The sequence below is a fragment of the Zootoca vivipara genome, chromosome 3, assembly GCF_963506605.1.
Source record: "Zootoca vivipara chromosome 3, rZooViv1.1, whole genome shotgun sequence".
Classification (NCBI taxonomy): Eukaryota; Metazoa; Chordata; class Lepidosauria; order Squamata; family Lacertidae; genus Zootoca; species Zootoca vivipara.
The window spans coordinates 30113878-30135485 of NC_083278.1; the positions used below are offsets into that span (position 1 = coordinate 30113878).

Below are 21608 nucleotides of genomic sequence, written 5' to 3' on the forward strand. Positions count from 1 at the left end.
GGTGAAGAAAACTTTAAAAACCAGAAATTATTAAAGGCCCAAAAGTCGGGGCCCGCGGCTGCCGGTCGCCAGCGAGGCTCGCGAAGAACCAGCCGAAGAGGCCGCTCGCGCCTTAAAACAGCCACAGCGCCCGCAGCCGCGCGAGAACGACCGTTGGACGGGCGGACGGCCTGGGGTAGGAACTGCCTCGGCCTCAGCATGGTAAGGGAGGGGGGCGTTGGCCGCGCGTGACGGGGGAGGGGCACGTTGGGGGCAGAACGCGCCTCCCTCCTCCCTGCCTGCTTTTCGTCCCGTGTGCAGACCCTCCCAGGTGTCAGGGGCCGTCCCGGATTTACAGAAGCCATCCCGGTTTCTGACTTAATCCCGGGATTCTGACTTGATCCAGCAGCCCTGTTGTCATTGGGAGAAATGTAGGAGGGAAAATTCTTAGTTCTCCCCAGTGACCCATCATGTTTGAAGTCCGGGGCAGATTATACGAGCACAGAGATGCAAAATTAAGCATATGACCGCTGTTATTTTGTGTGCGTGTGCGCGCATGTATATGCACATTTATGCATATTAATATGTGCATATATGCATATAGAGGTACATATATAGAATTACTGTGTATACAAACATACAGGGAGCAGCCTTGAATGCCCACAGAACTCGAGGAAGATCGTATATGAAACAGTAGTGGAAACATTAGCATTAAGATATTTTTAGAATGTTTAATCTGTTATTTGAGCCACTTTGAAAGCACTTTGGTCCCAAAATTTGAATCTGTTCATTGGATGGGTCTAGTTGAAGCTATCAAGAATGAGCCATTTCCTAAGCTGGGTGTGGTGTTGCACATCAGTTATGCCAGTAAGTTGCATATGAACCTGCTTTTGAGCAGGTTGCAATTAAGATTTTTCTTAGTTTTAGGATCCCACTAGTTCCTGTCAAGAACCAGTATGAAAAATCAAATAGCAAGCAGCCTAAAATGACTCCTCTTCCCACTATCTTGATTCTGTGCTTTCTTGTGAGTGTGGCTGAAGGGCTCTGTGAAAGGAAGTAGGAGACTTTCATGAGAGGGTTTTTTCATTTTTCCACCTTCAGCTCTTTGTTGCAGCCGCTACACTAATTCCATAAACGCAATCTGTTTTCATGTTTATTTATCCAAGCCTTGATGTTCTTGATACTGTTCGGGGTTGAGCCTTAGTGTTGCTGTTTTTTAAATGGATGAATGACTTCATTTTGGTTTATATTTTATATTATTTATTTTGATGTTTTAAACTGCCCTATGTTTTCATCTGGAGCAAATTGAGTATAAGACTGGAACAGATTAAGTACAGTAATACTTCATGCATGGTCTGATAAGGTTTTGTATTTGCATGCAGGATTGTACGTCAAGTTACTGTGACTCCGGTGTTTGTTCATCACTGCTTTATACAAATGAGGTGAATATAAAATTCTTTACCTAGAATGCCACATAGTTAAATTTTCACTTGAAAAGTTCTTGTTTCAGAGCTTAGCTACACATGTCTTAGTTCTAATAGTAAATAATAGTATTTGTCCGCTTACCTTTTCTTCCAAAAGTTAGTTTATCTTAGGAAACATATCTTTAAATGTTTTTAAAATGTTTTTTGTTGTCTTCTGCAAGGCTGTGTAAATGGTTTTATGTCTCCTGTTTTATGTTTTTCTTTTTATTGATCTGTTGCATGAAGAGATCTCATTTTAAAAATAGCTACAGGTGTTATCTTTCAGAAGACAGTTCAACCATCGAGCATGATCTAAAGTTAGTAAACGATCCCATTAGTAAACGATCCAATTAATATTCATCTCATTAGTATGAAGCAGTGGTGAACAAACCCCAGAGTTGCAATGACATAGAATCCTGCATGCAAGTATTATTATTATTAGATTAATAATATTTAATTTCAGAAGGTATATTTTGAGTATGAATAGTGGCTCATCTATAACATCTGCTAAAAATTCTGTATGATTTTAGATTACGTGTTTTGTAGGATAAGAACAAATTATGGGACAATACTAATTTCATTAAAAATGTGACTTTAAATACTAATTTCATGTGATTTATTCTCTCAGGCAGAAGGTGAAGAAGATTGTCACTCTGACATGGTAAGAGCAGATGACAATGAAAGGTCTGGGGAAGCAAATCTTCAGGTATGTCTGCTATTGCATTTTAGGGCATGGACTCGCCTGCATAATTTAGTTCTTTGGTCCGTGTATTTTCCCCCCCTTTCGTTGGTACACTTGTTCCAATCAGCACTTTAGAGCCAATGTATATGAATGTGTTGAACAGATATGTAATTTGATAACCTGCCTCGTTTGTTTCTTTGGATTGAAAAGTTTTAAGGATTTTATTGTGCTTAAAATATTCAGAAAGATAGGTAATTCCAGAGGCAGTAGAAGTAAGTTCTCTCTGTGGATAAGAAATACTTCACAATCTGAGGGAGCACATTAATTTATACAAAATGCTGTAATTCCTGGCTTCTTTCTAACTTCCAAGCTTTAAAATAGTGACACAGTTTATATTGGTCACTCTTTGAAGAATGAGCTATAGTAAGCTCTTTCTGCAAATAGACTTTTCCTTTTCCTTTAGGGAACTATCTTTTTTGTGTAGACTGAGACATCTTAGCATCTTATTGTGACACCTGCCACATAGTTATCTGAAGGATTTGAAGAATGTTGCAACTCTTAGTTTTCTTACAATAAATAGGAAATGGGACAGCTTATAATTTAGCAGCAATAATGATTGAGGAATTCACTTCATTTTTCAGCAAGTTAAATGATCCAGCACAATTACTTTCACAAAATGAAAATATCCCAAAATAGTTCTTCACCATATTTACTCAGAAACTGGCTTGGAAAATAATTGAAATTCATTAGTAATTATGACCTTGCAATCTTGTTCAGAAAGCACTTGCTGAGATGGCTTAACTATAGGAAATAGTTTGTTTAGACGATTGTCAGAACCCATTTATTGGTATTCCATGTTTTTGTGATGTTTCAGTTGCACTGGGTTTGACAAGATGTACCAGAACCTATTTTGCTTGTTTCCAAACTTGCAAATTTGTCCTGGGAAGGCACACAGCAAAGTGATTCTTTCTCACATAGAGACTCTAGAATTAGTAGCTATGAATACACTAAAATTCAGCAGCAAAATGTCAGTTACTGACTGGAATAAACAATACCTTCAAATTTTTTTAAAAAATAAAATACCAAGAATCATTTGCTTCATTAAATGGAAGAAATTATCTAAATATCTTGCACTTGTAGACACGTCTACCCAAATACTGGATTTAGTTTCTGGATTTCTAGGCAGAGCTCCAGATGTTCAGAGCACAGTGGATGTTTGAACTTACCCCAGGGGTGAGCTCTACGGGTTTGGAAGTTCGATCCCGCAGAACGTCGGCAAGAGGGCCTTCAGTAAAGGCTGTAGATACCAAAGGAAAGCTGGAACTAGCAAAAGAGGAAAAGGTAAAGAACTTGAGCTTCTTATCTTCAGTGAGCTAATGGAATGCAATCTCTACGGGCTAAGCACTTAAAAAGCATGGGCTACTTTTTCTATTTCTGTTCTTAACGCTGTGCCATCTCTCCCTACTTTCTCATTCCGTTTCATCTTCTGAATTAACAGAATATGGAGGTATTACCCTTAAAGCTGGGAAATACAGAAAGATGCTTTATAATATTTATTTGGAAGATGTTGCTCTGAGTTCCTAAAATGCTTGTCTGGATCCAAGTTCAATGAAGGAAAGGGACCGGCCATGTTTAGTTTAGATAAATTAGTAAGATGATGGGGACAAATTTTGATTAGGATAGATAAATTAACAAGATAAAAATGACAAAAATCCTACTAATTTAACTTGCATGTGTAAATAGGAAGAATTCATAACAGAAGGAAGATGCATGTCAAAACCGAAAATGATGAAGAACTTGATTCACCTCAATCACTTTTTTCTAGTAAGCTAGACAGTTTTTCTTTTGAAGGAAAGTGGAATAACTATCTGCCTTTCCCATTTCTTTTTTCCTGTGTCTTTTTCATTTGGTGCTCTAGGAAATTTTGGAGCAAATTTTATTTATGAAAAATAACACATCTTGGAAAAACTTGCTATTTCACTGATTTGTGTGTTCTGTTCTTAATTGCAAGACTTGGCAGAAATATTGCAGCTGTAATGTGCTCTGACAACTGTGCTTTCTCTTACAACTGCCTTAGACATCACTTTTGAAAATCATCCCGCAGGTGCTTTCTTGCTTAATATGTCACAGATTTTTGCTCTAGGTGTAGAATCTACAAGGAGTTACTTCTTCTTTTTTCAACAGATGCTAGTCATCATGATAGTATCAAATCATAATTTTATCTCACTCTTGGAAAAACTGCTGTAAAGATCCACAATGGCACATCCTCTTGTGGTCATTGTATTGAGATATTTTCAGATGAGTGGAATTTTTGCCTGTTTCAGAACTAGGTGGACAATTTAATTGTAAAACTGCAAAACAAATAGTAGAAGTAGAATGGTATTGCGAGGTGACGGAAGTTTAAGGTTAAGAAAATATCATATCACAAAAACAATCCATTTATTTAAATTTAGTTAGACAAGAAAAACTTCACTTTTGTGTGTCTTAATTTTCTATTTAATGCTGATAAAACTTACCATATTTTATAATTGAGTAGTAATTTTATTTGGCTTGCTGGCAAGGAACTCTTAAACAATTGACTAATTTTTGTACAGGCAAGAGAACTGTTCCTGAAAGCAGTGGAACAAGAACAAAATGGGGCTCTTTATGAAGGTAATCTAATATTTGTGTTTTAATATTTATACAGTAAATTTCTGGATCTTAACTGTTGCATATGAACTGAATTCATAGGCTGCTGTGGGTGAAAACTACTATTTGTACAGTAATTGTTGGGAGGAAAGAAAATTGTGAACACAGCTGAGAGCTAGGCAGTTTTGTTTTCTCATCTGCTGATTATGAATCCTGTTGCAAAAGCGAAGGACCACTAACTACAGTTCAGATGACCAGGGGCCTCCAGTGCCTTGGCTAGAACATTGATTTTGACTTGGGTGAACCATGTTAAATGCCCTGCTCAGTCATTAATTTAATTAGGTAGCCTTAGGGTGAGGGAAGAGATGTCTCAATACCCTACCTCACAGGGGTGTTGTGAGGATTAATAAATGATTCTGAAGCCCTTTTCTTTTTAAGAACTTTTAAGCTTAACTGACACTTTCATTTTGAAGTATGTATTGGAATATATAGAACTTGTTGCTACGTTTTTCTATTAGAACTGCACGTGTGAATTGACAAGTACTCCTTGACAGAAAATTATTAATTGTCAGGAGCCTTGTTCCTTTACTTGGGAAGGATTCTAAATCCAAGAATGTTTCAACTGTGGTGTGCTAACATGCCACCATGATATAAAGTACTGAATTTGGTTATATTTAGAAACTCAACATTGTCTGTGTCAGGTGCTATTGACACTGTTGAGCTTTCATAGCTAAGCAAGCTTTCCCACATGCAAATTCACCTTTGAGTGTCTTGATATCCAATTGGCACAAAGTGATGTCTAATTTGACTTGAATAAGATTTCTCTTAAGGATCCCTCTCTTCACTTTTATTGTTCAGTGTGAAACAGATTTTTACCAGCATTCTGATTCAAGAAGTAGTCTTGACATATAGAATAGGCAGTAGTGGGTGGTCTTTGAGGATCTTGCTAAACTTAACCGGAACAAAATAGCATACTATTCTATTTGTTGAGGGTAGTTCTTATCTCTGGTTTTCTGAGGCTTTGATATTGAAAAACACAAATCAGCTTCTGTCCCAGTTTCCATGCTTATTAAATTCCATTTTTAAAAAGAACCTTAAAATAGTTGCTTTGCTTTGAAACATGCTGCTTGTGTGAATTGCTGTAGGAAGTTATGCTTTTATATAAAAATTTTCATACTCAAGAATGACTTCTAATGATCCTAACATTGATATTCCTGTCAAAGAAGAACATTAGGCTACAACCTTATGCCCACTTACGTGTGAGTAAAACTCTTAAAGTTTTACTGTGTCCAGAGTAAATATACATAGAGTTGCACTGTTTGTATACCCTTTAAAATACAATAGAATATTGTCTTTGTTCAGTTGGGATGCTGCACTAATATGTAATACTGCTAGAACAGTAGCCATATACCAATACCACATTATAAAAAGAAAGCAACTTGCCCCGTATAATAAAATTTTATCCAGTTTCAGTGACGTGCTAAGACTGTATTAGGCTGTGCTGCACTTGCTGCATAAGACTTTGCAACTTCACATATTTCAGCCTCATCTATTTTGGTTTCTACACTCCAGGTTAGTTCACCTGAGTCTTGTTGGTTCTGTGATATTAACCCTTCTTGTCTTTTAAATAAAAAACTTTATAAAATGCTTGTGTGTGAATAACTTGGTATTTCTGCAAAATGGGACAGAGTGATGATTGGAGAAAGTGCATTTATTACTAGAAGATGCACTGGAACAATATGTACCATTCTATAAAAGAGAGATTGATGAGATGCACCTATACCATAAACATATGGTAGAGTGCCAGTCCTTACAATACAGTCTCAACACAGAAGGTTCCTGGAAGGGAAGCATAATCTTTAAGAGATGCTCACAAAAATGATCTCTTTAATTGCTGCAACTCTGATGATATCCATAGCACCCTTTTGTAGGACACTCCGTGAGTCATGACTTGCACACTATATCCTTTTTCATGTATCATACAGCCTCTTTCATGTTATAACAACTTTTATGTACGGGACATTGCATGTCAATAGGCCTTTATAAGCCAGCATGGTTAAGAATGTTGAGAGACTTGGCCATTCATCCATGAAGTTCACCAGGTGACCTTGGGCCAGTCACAGTCTCTCATCCTAACCTACCTCATAGGGATGTTGTGAGACTAAAATGGAGAGGAGGAGAACCTTGCAACCCAAGTTCCTTGGATAGGAGGTGGGATATATATGCAATAGGCAGCACACTTAGAGTTCATCTGATGAATTCCAAGGACCTAAGTATAAAACGAACCAGATTTTACACCTGTTGCTGGTAGTGGGAGAATAATAGGTGGCCTGCAGGCCTCAAACCCTTCTTCCCAAACTTAGGCTATCAAGGACCATGGCAAGGAAGCCACCTGATAGCAGAAGCCTAATCATTCATTGGTTGTCGTAAGGGATTATGGGAAATAATTCAATATGGATTGAACTGGGAAGCATTGGTGAAGTATGTTTTCTCATGATTCCCAATAGCGTTGGAGGAGTGTGTAGCTTTAACTGCTTATGTTTTTCTTTCCCCGTAAGTTTACATACTGCCCTATACCCACAGGTCTCAGGGCAGTTCACATTGTATTGAACCCCCTCCTAAATTGAGCCTGGGTTTTTAGGGTGGGGTTTGGGACTTGGACATGGCTAAACTGAAAAAGTTCATTTGTTAACTGCCCCATTATAAAATCACTGCTGCTGTTACCATTTAAAATAAATAAATGAATACCATATCAGTCCTAGCATTTACTAAATGACCTGGTTAAAAAAGTAATAAATTTTATAAAAGTTACAATAAATTAAGCTAGACCTTAAGATGCTATATTACTCAGTAAGAATAATATGAGAAAGATGCTAATGGAGCTACCATTCTAAGACGGGGATCCTAACTGATTGATCAAGAAATAAATTACCTTGAAATCAATGGGATTTGATATCATAGAATCTAGTGTAACGCCCTGCAATGCAGGAATATGCAGCTTTCCCATACAGGGATCAAACCTGCAATCTTTGCCTTATCAGTACCATGCTTTAACCAATAAAGCATAGTTATAATCTAGCTGCATTTGATCCATTCCCCTCGTTCAAACAGAAGGTTAAGAAGTGAGAATAAGAGTACATAATTTTCACTGACATGTTGAGACATCGACTGTACTTCCCTTTTACAGTCAGTAAGGCCCCATCTGCACTATAGATTTAAAGTCATACTAAATCATTCTAAGCAGTCATAACATCCCCCAAAGAATCTTGGGAACTGTGGTTAAGGGCACTTAAGAGTAGTTGTTGTTGTTTAGTCGTGTCCGACTCTTTGTGACCCCATGGACCATAGCACGCCAGGCTCTCCTGTCTTCCACTGCCTCCTGCAGTTTGGCCAAACTCATGTTGGTAGCTTCGAGAACACTTGTTAGGAAACCCCTATTCCCTTCAAAGAGCTAGTTTCCAGAGTAATTTAGCAATCTGTCCCTCATCCCATGACTGTTTAAAGTGGTGTGACGCTGCTTTAAATGTACTGTATAGTGCAGATTATTATTGAATTTATGCCCTAGTCTTTCCACAGAGCCCAAGGCTGCAAAGAAATAAACCATTTAAAAACAAATGAATCACTGTGAAACAGATTTAACCATTCCAAAAATGATTACCATTTTTAAAAAAACCTGAAATCTGTTGCAGCGAAAAATATTCTAAAAGCAGTTAAAACATTCTTCCGTTCAGTGATCTTAGGGTTTCCAGGAACAGTATTCTTCAGACAGCAAAAGCCTTGTAAACTGGAACGTTTTCAAGTTCCTTCTGCAGGTTAATAATGATGGAGACTGTCACTAGGAAGTCATTCAACAACTCAATAACTACCATTGCAAAGGATGTCTTAATGGGTCAGTGCCAACTGGCCAACCCAACAAGATGTCACAGGATATATATATGAGGCCTAGATGAAATTTATAAAGACTAACCTGTGTTCTGCAGAGGATTAACACCTGACTCCCATCAGCCGCAGCTAGAATGATCAGTGGGCTGGAATGATGGGAGTTGTAGTTCACTAGCTTCTGGAGCGCCATAGGTTCCCTGTCCCTGTTCTTACTGGTGGCTCCCAAGTGCTGTTTTTTGTTTTTTAGGATAGTCACATAGTAAGTAACCAACATGCATTGAAGAACTGGTGGATTTATACAGGTTTCAAGAAACACTATTATCTAATATGAGCAGAAATAGGCCTTGGGGTGAAAAATGCTTTCAGTGTCTATTTGCTGATGGCACCCAGGCCTGCCTCTGTACACTAGAATCTTCACTCCATCCAAGCACCACTTATGTGTAGATGCTATACATTGGCCATGGACATATTGCATACCTGCAACTTTTAAGGGGGACGGCCAACTTATCTGCCCATCTTGTAATGCGTTTCTATGCATAAACCATGTTTCACTTATTTTGCTTGTTTTCCAAAGACTTGGTTGTTTTTGCAAAGCTGCTACTGTGTGTTACAAACTCCAAACTTCTCGAGTTTGAAAAGCGGCTCGTCATGCTGTTTGGGGACTGTTGTAATACAAGTCCAAATCCCTCTTAGACCTGTAGGACTAGTTAACATGGTTCTTTGGGTCTTTCCCATTGATGTCAGTTAAAAATGATAGCTGAACATGCACTAGTGCATTGATTAATAGTGTGAGGTAGCCTTCCCTAGGAAGTTACAGTTGCCAGGGGAATTGTTTCTCCTCTCTGGTCTCCCATTTCACCTTATTCCAGATCTTGACTGGACCAGAAAAAATAAGGACACAACGCCTATTCCTGACTGATAGAAGGCAACACGCTGACATTTTAATCTTTGGTTGATTGTGACTACTTTTATAGGTCCTCAGACAGTTTTAATGATTCAGGGGTTCAGCTTTAAGGTCTTTGTTGGTGTTAGAAGTGTATACAGTCGTATCTTGGTTTTCGAAGAGCTTAGTTCACGAACAACTTGGAACTCGAACACCGCAAACCTAGAAGTAGGTGTTCCAGTTTGCAAACTTTGCCTCAGAAGCCGAATGTCTGCTGTGGCTTCTGATTGGCTGCAGGACGCTCCTGCAGCCAATCGGAAGCCACGCCTTGGTTTCCGAACGTTTCAGAAGTTGAATGGACTTCCGGAATGTATTCTGTTTGAAAACCAAGGTACAACTGTATGAATTTATTTAGTGCATGGGAATAGACTTGTCCCCAAGATGTGTTTTACACACTGCTTATTTCATGGTAACCATTCATGATAATGAACTTGGATTGATGCATTTATTTTACAGAAACAAATATTGATCTTGGTCAACCTCTCCTACTGCCTCCTGGTATATTATGAGTGCTCGGGGGGGGGGTTGCAAACCTTTGGAGCAGTTTTTCAGCATTGTTAGATACAGCCTTCTGAGAGATGTGCTAATAAGCACACTTTTCATGCAGATACTCAGTAAAGTAAGTGCAGTTCATTTAAATACACATTACTTTATTTTTAGCTATTAAGTTCTATCGTCTGGCTATGCAACTGGTTCCAGATATTGAGTTTAAGATCACCTACACCCGATCTCCAGATGGTGACAGTATTGGGAAAAGCTAGTAAGTATAATATATTTATTATTTTGAAAGCTTAAGGTGCTGATGAGGGAATATGCTGAATAGCTGCAATTCTCAACACTTAAACCCTAGTCCTATGTAGTGAGATGTGCCTAAGTGCTCTGAAACCAGTAGGTTGAAATACACCTAACTACAGAGGGTTAAGCTGTTACTGGAGATAATTTCTTATCAAACTCAGTAAGACATTTACATGTCTGAGTAAACGTGTAAAATCACTCTGTAAAGTTCCAAGTCTATGCACAGTTGCTGCTACCAAGTGCCATAATTTTGCAGTGTTTTGGACACGATTGGATCATTTTAATCCTTCATGCTAAAGGATCTCCAAAGGTGTCATATAATGTATCTTTAAACAAAAGTTGCTGTACAGTAATTAAATATCCAACTCATATTGCCTGCAAATATTTTGAGTGTTGTACTATATCTAGATCATACTCTGAAACAAATATGATCCTAAAACACAAGTTGCACATAGTTCAATAGGACTTAATAGATTTAACTTGTGAGTAAACTCTGTTAAAGTCACTGGAACCAGCCTCTGAAAAAATGTGCATATCATATTGTTATTAAATTTACAAATATATTTTTCATACAAATGCAACAGCCATCACCCACATTTGCACATTGTGATAAACCAAGGTTTATCAGCATGAGCCTGAGGTTCCTTATGTCTTGTGCCCATCACAAAAATACCATTGTTTATTGTAATACATGAACAGGGTCATAGTCTTTTTTCCTTTTATTTTTTAATGCCAGGACATAAATTAACTGAAAATCTGGTGTGTGTTTTTAGCCTTTATTTAGATCTCATTTATTGTTCTTCTGAAGTATTCTGCAAGGTTGTGCACTATGCACACTTACCTTAGATCAAAGTTTATTTTTTATTTTTGTTTTATTTATTAAATTTGGTAGTCACTTTATTTTGCTCAAGGCAACTTATAACCAAACAAACAACAATCCCACATAGTTACATTGAAACAAAAATTAGAAGCCAAATGATAAGTTGAGAGTCCAAGAGGGCATAGAATTCACAAACAGTTTGCATTTATCATTCTAACATGTTTTCTGTGACTTATCTAGGGTTCAAACTGCACCTGATACATAGACAGGTGTGATATAATCCAGTGACTCTCTTTAATAAAATCAGGAAAAAAACACTTCAGGACAGTTGCATTACGGAAGTAGGGGTGGTAGTTTATATGTTCTTTACGTGCTTTTTCCTGATCCAACTGAAATACCTCTTCCCATCCCCAATTTCTAAATACATGTTTACGCGCATCTGTCAATTCAGGGCAAGAAAACTTGAAATGGAGCAATCTTGAACAGAGATTTCTTATCTCAGTTGCTCTTCTGGAAGCATTTTGTCTGCCTTTTCCAAGAGCTGTACTGATAAATATTATGTGCCTCAGTTTTTTAATGTCCATGGCCGTGATTTTCCACACATTTCATTAGTAAGCATAGTCTGTACAAGGAATGCATATTTGTTATTTCATATGCAAGAAATCCTGTTTAAGTTTGCACAGTACAACCCTGTGTTTGTTTACTCAAAACATAAATTTCACTGAGTTTGATGCAGTTTAACCCCAAATCAGTGTGCCATCTTAAGAGTCAATCTTCATGGAAGTACAGTATGTTCCATTGAGCTCAATTGTACTTACATCTAAGTAGATAGGTGTAGGTTTGAGCTGTATCATAATAGTTCCCAGAATTAAGAGCCTGTCTGGAAATTTACTTAGAAAAATATAGAATAGTATTGGTGAAAAACCCTCATTTAAATTGACAAGTATGAATATTGGTGACAGAAACCAATACTGTAAAGGTTGTTTCTAGAATATGATGTAAATAGGAAGGACATCACCTTCAGGAACAAGGCTGCAATTCTGTATATACACGCATGGAAGTAAATTAATTGAAATTAATAGGTTCAGCATAAACATGGTTAAGGTATTGTCAGGGGGCCTTCCTACAGGGAACCTCCTCCCTTCTTGCTGACCAGCACTTCGCCCAGTGAGAGCAGCAGTAGTAGGTCAGGTGAGGGGAATCAGGAAGTGAGCGGGACAGAGATGTCAGGGCTCAGCAATGTGGGAGAGCCCCTGCGCCACCAGGACCAAGAGGTGGAGGGGAGCAGGCAGCCCCTTCCGGGCCCGAGTTAAGACGTGCCACCAAATGTAAGGTCGGGAGGAGGCGTTTCAGGGTGCCCAAACTTATGCTGGTCCCGTAGCCGGAAATGTCCACTCCCAGATTCTGTGAGTGACTGAGAGGTCATGTTTTTTGGCTATCTGCATTGTAAATACTATGCACAATAAAACTCTTAAAGACAGAGCAGACTCGGACGTTGTTACTCAAGAGTAGCCACAACAACACCCTTACAGGTATGATAATCTAATCTCTTTATGCTTCCTTCTTCTAGCATTGAAGATAATGAGAATGATAGCAAGGTAGCTGACCTCCTGTCCTACTTTCAACAGCAATTTACTCTTCAGGAATCATCCATCAAACTGTGTCAGCCTGAGCTTGATATGAATCAAACTCATATCTCAGGTAAGGGAAGTTTTCATATTGAAATAGTGTGCAGAGCAAAAAGGTAGACATGGGTTTTCATTTGAGCCTGGCCTAGTTATCACTGAAGTGGTAAACCTGTGTCTGGACTGCCCTTCGGTGTTATAATTTGTTTACAGTTATTTTTTAATCCTACCTTTTGTTTTTGCATTTAATTTCATAGGCTTCCTGACCCAAGTGATTGGAGGCCTATTTGTAAAGGCCATGATCTGCTGCTTGTTAGTAGTCGCTGTAAGAACTTACACTGCCATCTTTTTCTTTCTGGTTTTAAGAATTGTATTCCTTTAAATAACACTGTAAAGACTTCTTGCTTGGTTGTATTCTTGATAGTTACTTATTCTTTCTCCTTGTATGGTGGTGATAGTATGTGATACATCCAATACAGCTGTCAATACAGAAGAAAAGAGTTGACTTCATAGATCAAGCTTCCTCAACCTCGGCCCCACAGATGTTTTGAGACTACAATTCCCATCATCCCTGACCACTGGTCCTGCTAGCTAGGGATCATGGGTGTTGCAGGCCAAAAACATCTGGAGGGCTGAGGTTGAGGAAGCCTGTTATAGATGCTGAAATTCTTTGTTGCAGGTGATAAGAGGGCTGCATGCTTCATGTACACTGTTGACATGCAGAATCATTACTTTTAACTTCCTTAGAGATATAAGCAGTCTCTGGAGAAACAACTGTTTGGAATTAACACACTATGCTTAATGTAGCTAAAGATAGTTATATATTTATATCTTTATTAAAATATAGTACAATTCTAAATCAACAGCGAATGATTCTTAGACACATCCAAAGAACCACTTATTTTGGAAGTAACTAAAATAGGCTTGGGGTAATTATATATAATTACTATTTATCTATTTTTTCCAAAGTGTTGCCAATGGAGCTGATGATGTATATTTTTCGATGGGTGGTTTCCAGTGATCTGGACCTGAGGTCTTTAGAACAGTTATCATTGGTCTGCAGAGGTTTCTACATTTGTGCCAGGTACAAACACAACTATCATTTAAGAAACCTATCATAGTTTAGTAGTCTAGATTAAATTGGGGTTGGGTATTTGACTGGTTAAAAATATTTGGTAAATTGACTGGGCAAAAGATCAAGTATTTTTAAAGCATGTGTTTATTATATAGTGTCACCTCCCTCACACATAAATTAATTCCAGGACAATATACATAGAAATGGAAAATTTCAGAAACATTATAACTATTAGAACAACAAATAATATATTTTAATCAAAAACAGAGTTTAAACTTGTGCTAAGTACAAAAACAGACTAAGAACTTACTGTGAAAGCATGAAATTTACTTCTTTAAAAATGGTAATAATTTGTTACAGTGTTAACAGTGCTTGCTAAGGGCTCTGTAATGATTGATTCATGGATTAGTTCTTTCTTTGACCTTTATCTTGGAATAAAAATAGGAGAGGAGTATTGGTTTGTGTTTGCTTGTTTTTGTCATATATTTTGTGCTTTTATGTTGTGAACTGCCCTGGGATTTGTGGATGAGGGGCGCTATACAAATTTAATAATAATAATAATAAAAATAAAGCAAAATAACAGCAACTCAGAAAAACAAAAGCCATATTTTAAAGGTAGTATAGAGCAGACCAGTTTATTGTCACATTCAGCTTCCTGTTTCCTGCAATGAACAAGATGAGAGTAATGACTAGTCCTAGACTGCCAGCTATTTGAAGTTATAGGACATGGCCAGGAGGAGAAACTGCTTTTGTGTTTGTCCCCGTTTGAAGTATGAAGTGACAGGGATCACTCTGTTGCCTGCTTGCTCTGTGGTATGTTGCCCTGCTGCCTTCTACCCTGAAGTTCTCCATCCTTTCTATTTTGCATTGGATTTAGCAGTTCTTTTCTGCAATGCACATGTGAGCCAAATGACTCTCAATGCCAACAGTAGCAGCTGCCTATTCTGACAGCCCAACCAACCAGGAAGAACGTGAACAGAACAGTCTTTGATTTACAGAGGGGGGGGGGGGAGAGAGGAGGCCAACCAGCTCCATTGTTTATTTAAATTATTTACAGATTTGTTTATGTATTTGGGGGGCAAACAGGGAAGGGAGATAAATAGTGAAAATCGTTGCCTGTCCTTACAATACCTCCTTTGGGGGTGGGGATGAGGAGGATCCAAAAAAGTGGACCACTTCACTGCTTATGGCAAAGGTGCCACTTGTGACTATTAGCAAATTTAGGGGATTTTTCCCTCCAGCATGAACCTGGCTGCTGAAATTCTTGTTATTTCTTCTGGGGTGGTTGGCTCTCCTGCTTTGCAGGTCTTAAGACTTAAGGTGCAACTGGGGCTGTCCCATCTAGCTCCCATTCTGGTTTGTGCTGCATTGTCCCCCAGTAGTCATGAATCTTACACCTCTCAAAAAACACACACGCAGCAACAACCCACACCACTGCTCTTTTACCTCTGAGCAGGTGGAACTTCCTAATCACAACCCTATGCAAGTTTACTCATAAGTAAGTCCCACAGTGTTCTTTGAGGCTTATTCCCAGGTAATGTGTGTAGGGTTCATTTTACCAAACTTTAGTCAAACAGGCTTTGTTACTGTGGGGAAAATACAGGTCAACAAATATAAACTGTAGCATAAATGCCATTTATAAATAGTCTCTTCTCATCACAGCCAAATACATCCCTGTATTTTCAATTTCCTTGTGTTTCCTTATGTCCTATGCTTTTCTTTTACTAGGGACCCTGAAATCTGGCGGCAGGCTTGTTTGAAGGTTTGGGGCAGGACCTGTAACAAATTTGTTCCTTATACCTCATGGAGGGAAATGTTTTTGGAAAGACCTAGAGTTCGATTTGATGGTAAGGCAATGATTAACCAAGAAAAGCAGCACTTAAGACAATTGCAGCAGCATTTTCTCTCTTATTTAAATATATCTCAGTGTAATATCTTAGATGCTGATATGTGAAGTGTTTGAGTGTTAGTTTGCCCAGGCGTTAAATGACTGATAAAACTGAAATGGTTGAGTTGGTGTGACTATATCCCATGCTTGCTGCATTGACCTCATGCCACTAGATTAACAACAACTGTGTTGCAATGGATAGGACTGCAGCATGTAAATTAATAAGAGAAAGATGAGGATCACTATGTGACCTCTATATTAGAGATCCAATGGATTTCAAAGAGGCTGTTTAATGGAATAATATAATTGAAAGTTTTAAAAAATATCACTTTATAAGCATGAATCATTTAAGAACTCAGTGGGTCATTGTTCATAAATTTATTGATGATTATATCTCTCTCTTTTTTTTACTTCCTATTCCATAGGCGTATACATTAGCAAGACAACATACATACGTCAAGGAGAACAGTCTCTTGATGGCTTCTATAGGGCATGGCACCAAGTGGACTATTACAGGTACAACTGCTTCTTCGTGCAGTTCAGCTTGGTTATTCTTAATATTAATAACTGGAGCAGATAAGACCCTAACTTGACAAATAATGCTCATGTATAATTTCGTAAGGATTAAGGTCTTCATTTCTAAATCATAGTTCTATTTTCAGTTGTGCTCCACATATTTGGAAACCACTGAAAATCACTTGGACTCAGTATTTCACATTGTGAACCCTTCCATGTTTCTCAAACTATGAGCATACAGAGCATTAACTGCTCTTGGATATGACGCCCCAGTGCTAAATCTTCACACTGATACCCCTGCTTCTGCTGCTGCTATAGCTCCAGTAGCACCATTGAATCTCTGGGATTGTGAAATTATGGGGACCTATGCTGTTCTGCTGCATTCCCTCACCAAGAGCCAAAACATTGTATGGTGAGCCTCTTTCTGGTCTCAAGACTCTCACATCCCCAAACAGGGAACATTTAGAGGCAGTCTGTCGTTACATAATAAACTATTTGAAATAGGAGGTCAGACAACTTCTGGTGGTCCTGCACAGACATTTGTATGCAGCTACAAGCCCCTTGCAGCATAATCACCTGTTTTCAAGTAGGAAAAATGTAAACCTATATGGGAACTTGGTTTAAGTTGTATTTCTTTGTTTTGTTTTCAAATTTATGTGTTTTTACACAAGGAAAACCATCCTCCTTCCCGGGTTAATGTTGCTTAATTTTGTAGGTACATGAGATTCTTCCCAGATGGCCAAGTAATGATGCTAACAACTCCGGAAGAACCTCAGTCTATTGTTCCTCGTTTACGAACTAAAAACACAAGGTGTGTTAAGTTTATGTATCACAGAATTTTATTTGTCATGCATTAAAAGGATTGGCGCCTCCTCTTTTAATTAAGGGGGATGTCAGGATTTAAAGTAAGGTGTGAGCACTAAAATACTGTACCATTAACATTCAGGGACAAACTAAAATACAAATTAAGTGGCTTGAGAGTTGCAGCCCCAAGTTGTCACTTAAAGAGAGGAAAGCAGTATCTGTGAAGTATTGTCAGCTCTTTGAGAAGTATATTTTAATGGAATCTTTTCCTTCTAAACCTTAGAACGGATGCAATCCTGCTTGGCCATTATCGCCTTTCCCAGGATACGGACAATCAAACCAAAGTATTTGCTGTAATGACAAAGAAGAAGGAAGAGGTACATATGAAACAAAATGCTAGAGGACTGAGACATTGGTTAAGATAGCAGGAAAGCAGTAAATGCTTTGTATTGCTCTCTTTAACACAATTTCTTAGTAGAAAAGAAGCTATCAGCCTTGTTCCCAGCATTGCTTGGAAATTCCAAGACACACAGAAAAAAATCAGTGCACTTTTGATAAAATCGGCCTGCCATCTTGATTCAAAATGTTATCAAACTTTATCTAAACATAGACAAAAACCTGCTTCTTAATCTCAAGAACCGTTATGTGAAATTCGGTTACAATATCTTAAGAGGTATCAAGATGCATAGGGAACAGATAGACAAAAAACTTTTCAAAATAAATAGAAGATACATACACCTCCCAAATACTTCCACAAAGGCCCTCAATTTCCTTTTTAAAACCCATAAATTTAGGTTTTTTTTTGTTATTGCTATGCTAGGCTGCCTTCTGGTATCACCTAATTACCAATTACTAAAAATGCTATTTAAATGTAGACGGGGTTAAAAAACAAATTGTAATCTGTTTTCAGGGAGATAAATGAAAAGGGTTGGGCAAATACATGGTTTCTGCTCATGCCTTTGGATTATGCTTCATTTGTGATCTCTCTGTTCTTGCTGCTGCTCTGAACCAAATAATTAATGATTGTTAGCTGCAGGTTTAGGGGGAGGAATGTGGGCTTAAGGGCAAGAAATAGTAGAAGATCAGAATTTTAGTGGGCAGGGAGAAAGAGAAAGTGGACAAGGATCAGTTGAAGTCAGGTGGAGGTAAGACTTTATGGGAGGTAAGCTGAAGGCAGCAGAGGTGCCGAGAAGGACCTTGTTTCCTCTGTTTGTCTTTCTCCAGTAATTGTTTTTGCACGCCTCCGCTGCTATGTTTTTAATAGGAGCTTTTTATTGTAAGTCTGGTTTTTAGATACTTTGATCTTTATAAGCTGTTTAAATATAAAGAGCATCCATTTTTCTGTAAAATAAATTTTGGGTGATGATTTTTCACCCAGAAAGCCTTCTGTTGCTTACAGTTTCTCAGTTCTGACCATCATGTTGTGATTCTTTTATGATAATGATCGCTTTTCATATATAGAACCTACATATTTTCACAAATGGAAATATACAGGCAGTGTCATTTCTTTGGCAGCCTTAATTCTGATTTTCAGCTTTGGCAACTATCTTTAATGCTACTTATTCTTGACAGCACTATATTGTTTCTATTTCCATGTAGAAACCAATTGACTACCACAAGTACAGATATTTCTGTCGTGTCCCTGTGCAAGAAACTGACCACAGCTTTCATGTAGGGCTACAGCTGTGTTCCAGTGGCCGCCAGAGATTCAACAAGCTTGTTTGGATTCATCACTCTTGTCACATTACTTACAAGTAAGTTTTTGGATACAAAAGGGAGAGGAAAGAATACTGTTTGGTTGGGATTGATAACAGAGAGTAGTCAGTCCTTCTGTCCCACTCCTCATGTTTGGTGCCTGGAGGAGGTGAGGATGCAGTGCCCCTCCATCAGCCTCCAGCAGTGTGGAAGAGTGGTGATGGTGGGGGCTTTGCCATGGTGGAGCCCCTAGGGATGGTCCTAGAGCAATCTGTGGGACAGGGGGAGGAATTGCTAAAAATTGCCTTTGTGCCCAATCCACTGATGGGTGCATTAGTGAAAGAAAAACAATTTGATTTCCTTCACTACAAGAATTTGTAAATAGATGAGGCTTGGTACAGTCAACTCAGTCCTTAAGATGGGGAAGATGCTTTGCTTGTGTTGCCCTGCATTAATCCATGCTTCAGGAATGCACAACAGGGTCATCTTGGTAGTGGCACCTGGTTTTGGAGATGCCATTCCCTTGAAGATAAATTTGTTCTCCTAACTATATACAGTATTCAGATGTCAGCTGAAGATACGTTTGCTTCCCCAGGCTTTTACAAATTGAGATTAAATCATTTTAATGCTTAACAGTTGCAGGGTTTTGTTTTTTGTAAATCGTAATGGTTCAAATAATTATTTGCTTTATGAGGTGGCATTACTCAGCACCTCGTGAGATTACTGGAATTCTTACTCCACCCCACCCCCACCCCGGGCATTTACAAGGTGTTGGTCCACATGGCTTTCAGATTCATTTTTGCAACTATAAGCTGCAGCCATAAGTTACAGAAATGTAATGAAATGAAATCTTAAGATTTTGGGGGAGCTGAATTTTTTCTTCAGCACCATTTTCTGCAGTATTGCAGCACCGGTCTAATGTGTTTCTGTAATATCTTTTATAGGTCTACTGGTGAAACAGCAGTCTCTTCTTTTGACATCGACAAGATGTACACCCCTTTGTTCTTTGCACGAGTGAAGAGCTTTACTGCATTTTCAGAAAGACCTCTCTAAGAAGGTCACATCTCTTACTCTTGCATGAAAAATTACAGCAAACAGCACTTAAGTTATAAATGTGTGTATATATATATACACATATATATATATATATATGAATTTTATTTTAAAAATGGGGGATCTTTTTGAAAGATATATACTGGAAATAATTTGATTTAGGGTGGCAGGGTTATTTTATTGGTTCTGGAGTCAAGTTTACACATTATTTTAAACTTGTTTATGTTGTGAAAAGACTTTGATAACATAAAAGGCATTTTTGCCATGTCATTTTATGAGCAAATTTATAAGCTGTTCTCTTTCCAGCGTAAGGCTTCATCTGCCTATGCACCTTAAGTTCAGGAATCGTTATAAACTACTGCTGTACATAAGACATGGTGTGCGTGCATTGGGGGAAGGCTCAAAATGTGAAGAAATTGTCCTACATCTGTGTGTGGCCTACACAAATGTAAAATAAATGTTTACTTTGAAATACATGTATTTGGGTTGCCTTTCAAGAAGAGACATTGACTTTGTTGTAAGCTGAAGCCTTACAAAAAAAATAAGCAAGGGAAGCAAAGTTTAGAAGTTCAGCTTCAGTTGTTGCTATCTGTTTTGGCATCTCATTGTTTCAACAACTAGTAGTTATTGCATCGCAAGGGGTAGAAGATGAGAGAAAAGTCACATTGGGAAACTGACTGCCTCTCTCTTCTTCTTGATCCAGGAAAGGATTTCAAGAAAGCAATGTGGAGCGGAGCACTGAACTTGAAAAGTGCATTGTTTGAATTATGTTATGCAAATGAGAATAGGGCTGTACTCAAGTACATTTGTCTTTTCTTTGTTTAACCCTTCACCTAACTGCTAAGAATACTGCACACCCCTTGGGTGTTTTGTCACACTAAACTGACTTTTTTGCTTTTGGGGACTCCCACAGATGTTCAGGTACTGTGTGCTGCTTCTCCTGCGTATGTACTTTGGGAGTTGAATGCAACTGCTGTATGATGCTTATCATAAATATGTACTTACAAAAATAAAACTAAAGTTTCTAAATGTTTTTCTTCTCCCAGTTTGTTAAATTTATTTATTTACATTCGAGCACATCCCTTTAAAATGCCGATTTACTGTATATTATTGATCATAGGTTTCTCCCAGGAACTTCAGAACAATATGCTTGTTTTTGCTGTCATTTTATCCACACAGCATCCCTATGAAGTAAGTTACACAAGAAGGATGTTTTATTGAAGGCCACCCAGTGATCTTCATTGTTGAGGCAAGATTTGAACTCAAGTCTCTGTAGCCTATATACAGTGTTTTTATTCAGTACACCAGACAGGCTTTGTAAAATAAAACAAATTGCTAGTTTATAGGACAAAGCATAGGGCTATGGTTCATAGCTACGAGGCAGAATCTCAAAATATTGTATACAGTAAAATTAAATGCATTCTTTACTAACGTTTTGGGGGATCACAGCCTAAACATGGAGACAATGGCTTGGGTCCCCAGATGTCTTGTGCTGATGTCTTGTGCTGTTTTCAAAAGTGCTTTGCTATGCTGTTGAGGAAGACTTTTTGAGAAGAATAAGTCCAAAGTCCCTCTGGATACAGTAAGTCTGCTTAGATCTGGATTCTAGCAGTATTTTGAATTCAATTGCGCTAGAGTTGTAAGGTCCAATTATATGACTGCAAATACAGGTTTTTTTCTTTAAACATAAATTGCCAGTGCACTTTTGAACTCTTGAGTAAATTGACACAACTTACATTCACACATCTGCAATCTCCGTT

General features: G+C 38.1%; 1 protein-coding gene across 5 annotated transcripts; it reads left to right on the forward strand.

Annotated features, from left to right (window-relative positions):
- Window positions 1-67: 67 nt before the first annotated feature.
- On the forward strand, window positions 68-20877 carry FBXO9 (F-box protein 9). 5 transcript variants are annotated; one of them, XM_035109802.2, is made up of 14 exons: window positions 68-201; window positions 1362-1421; window positions 2071-2148; window positions 3307-3465; window positions 4719-4776; window positions 10238-10337; window positions 12763-12893; window positions 13787-13901; window positions 15621-15739; window positions 16206-16296; window positions 17012-17107; window positions 17384-17477; window positions 18700-18854; window positions 19740-20877. In XM_035109802.2, the coding sequence occupies exons 1-14, from the start codon at window positions 199-201 to the stop codon at window positions 19846-19848; spliced, it is 1368 nt and encodes a 455-aa protein (XP_034965693.1). In that variant the 5' UTR covers window positions 68-198; the 3' UTR covers window positions 19849-20877. The 5 variants fall into 5 exon arrangements, 4 of the variants coding, with proteins under 4 accessions (XP_034965693.1, XP_034965695.1, XP_034965694.1 ...); XR_004692256.2 differs by lacking the exon at window positions 17384-17477; XM_035109804.2 differs by lacking the exon at window positions 3307-3465.
- Window positions 20878-21608: the final 731 nt, after the last annotated feature.

Coding starts and splice junctions, on each gene's coding strand:
- FBXO9 (XM_035109802.2), top strand. Junction 1,422..2,070: donor CACTGCTTTATACAAATGAG/GTGAATATAAAA, acceptor TTATTCTCTCAG/GCAGAAGGTGAAGAAGATTG. Junction 18,855..19,739: donor TCTTGTCACATTACTTACAA/GTAAGTTTTTGG, acceptor TATCTTTTATAG/GTCTACTGGTGAAACAGCAG.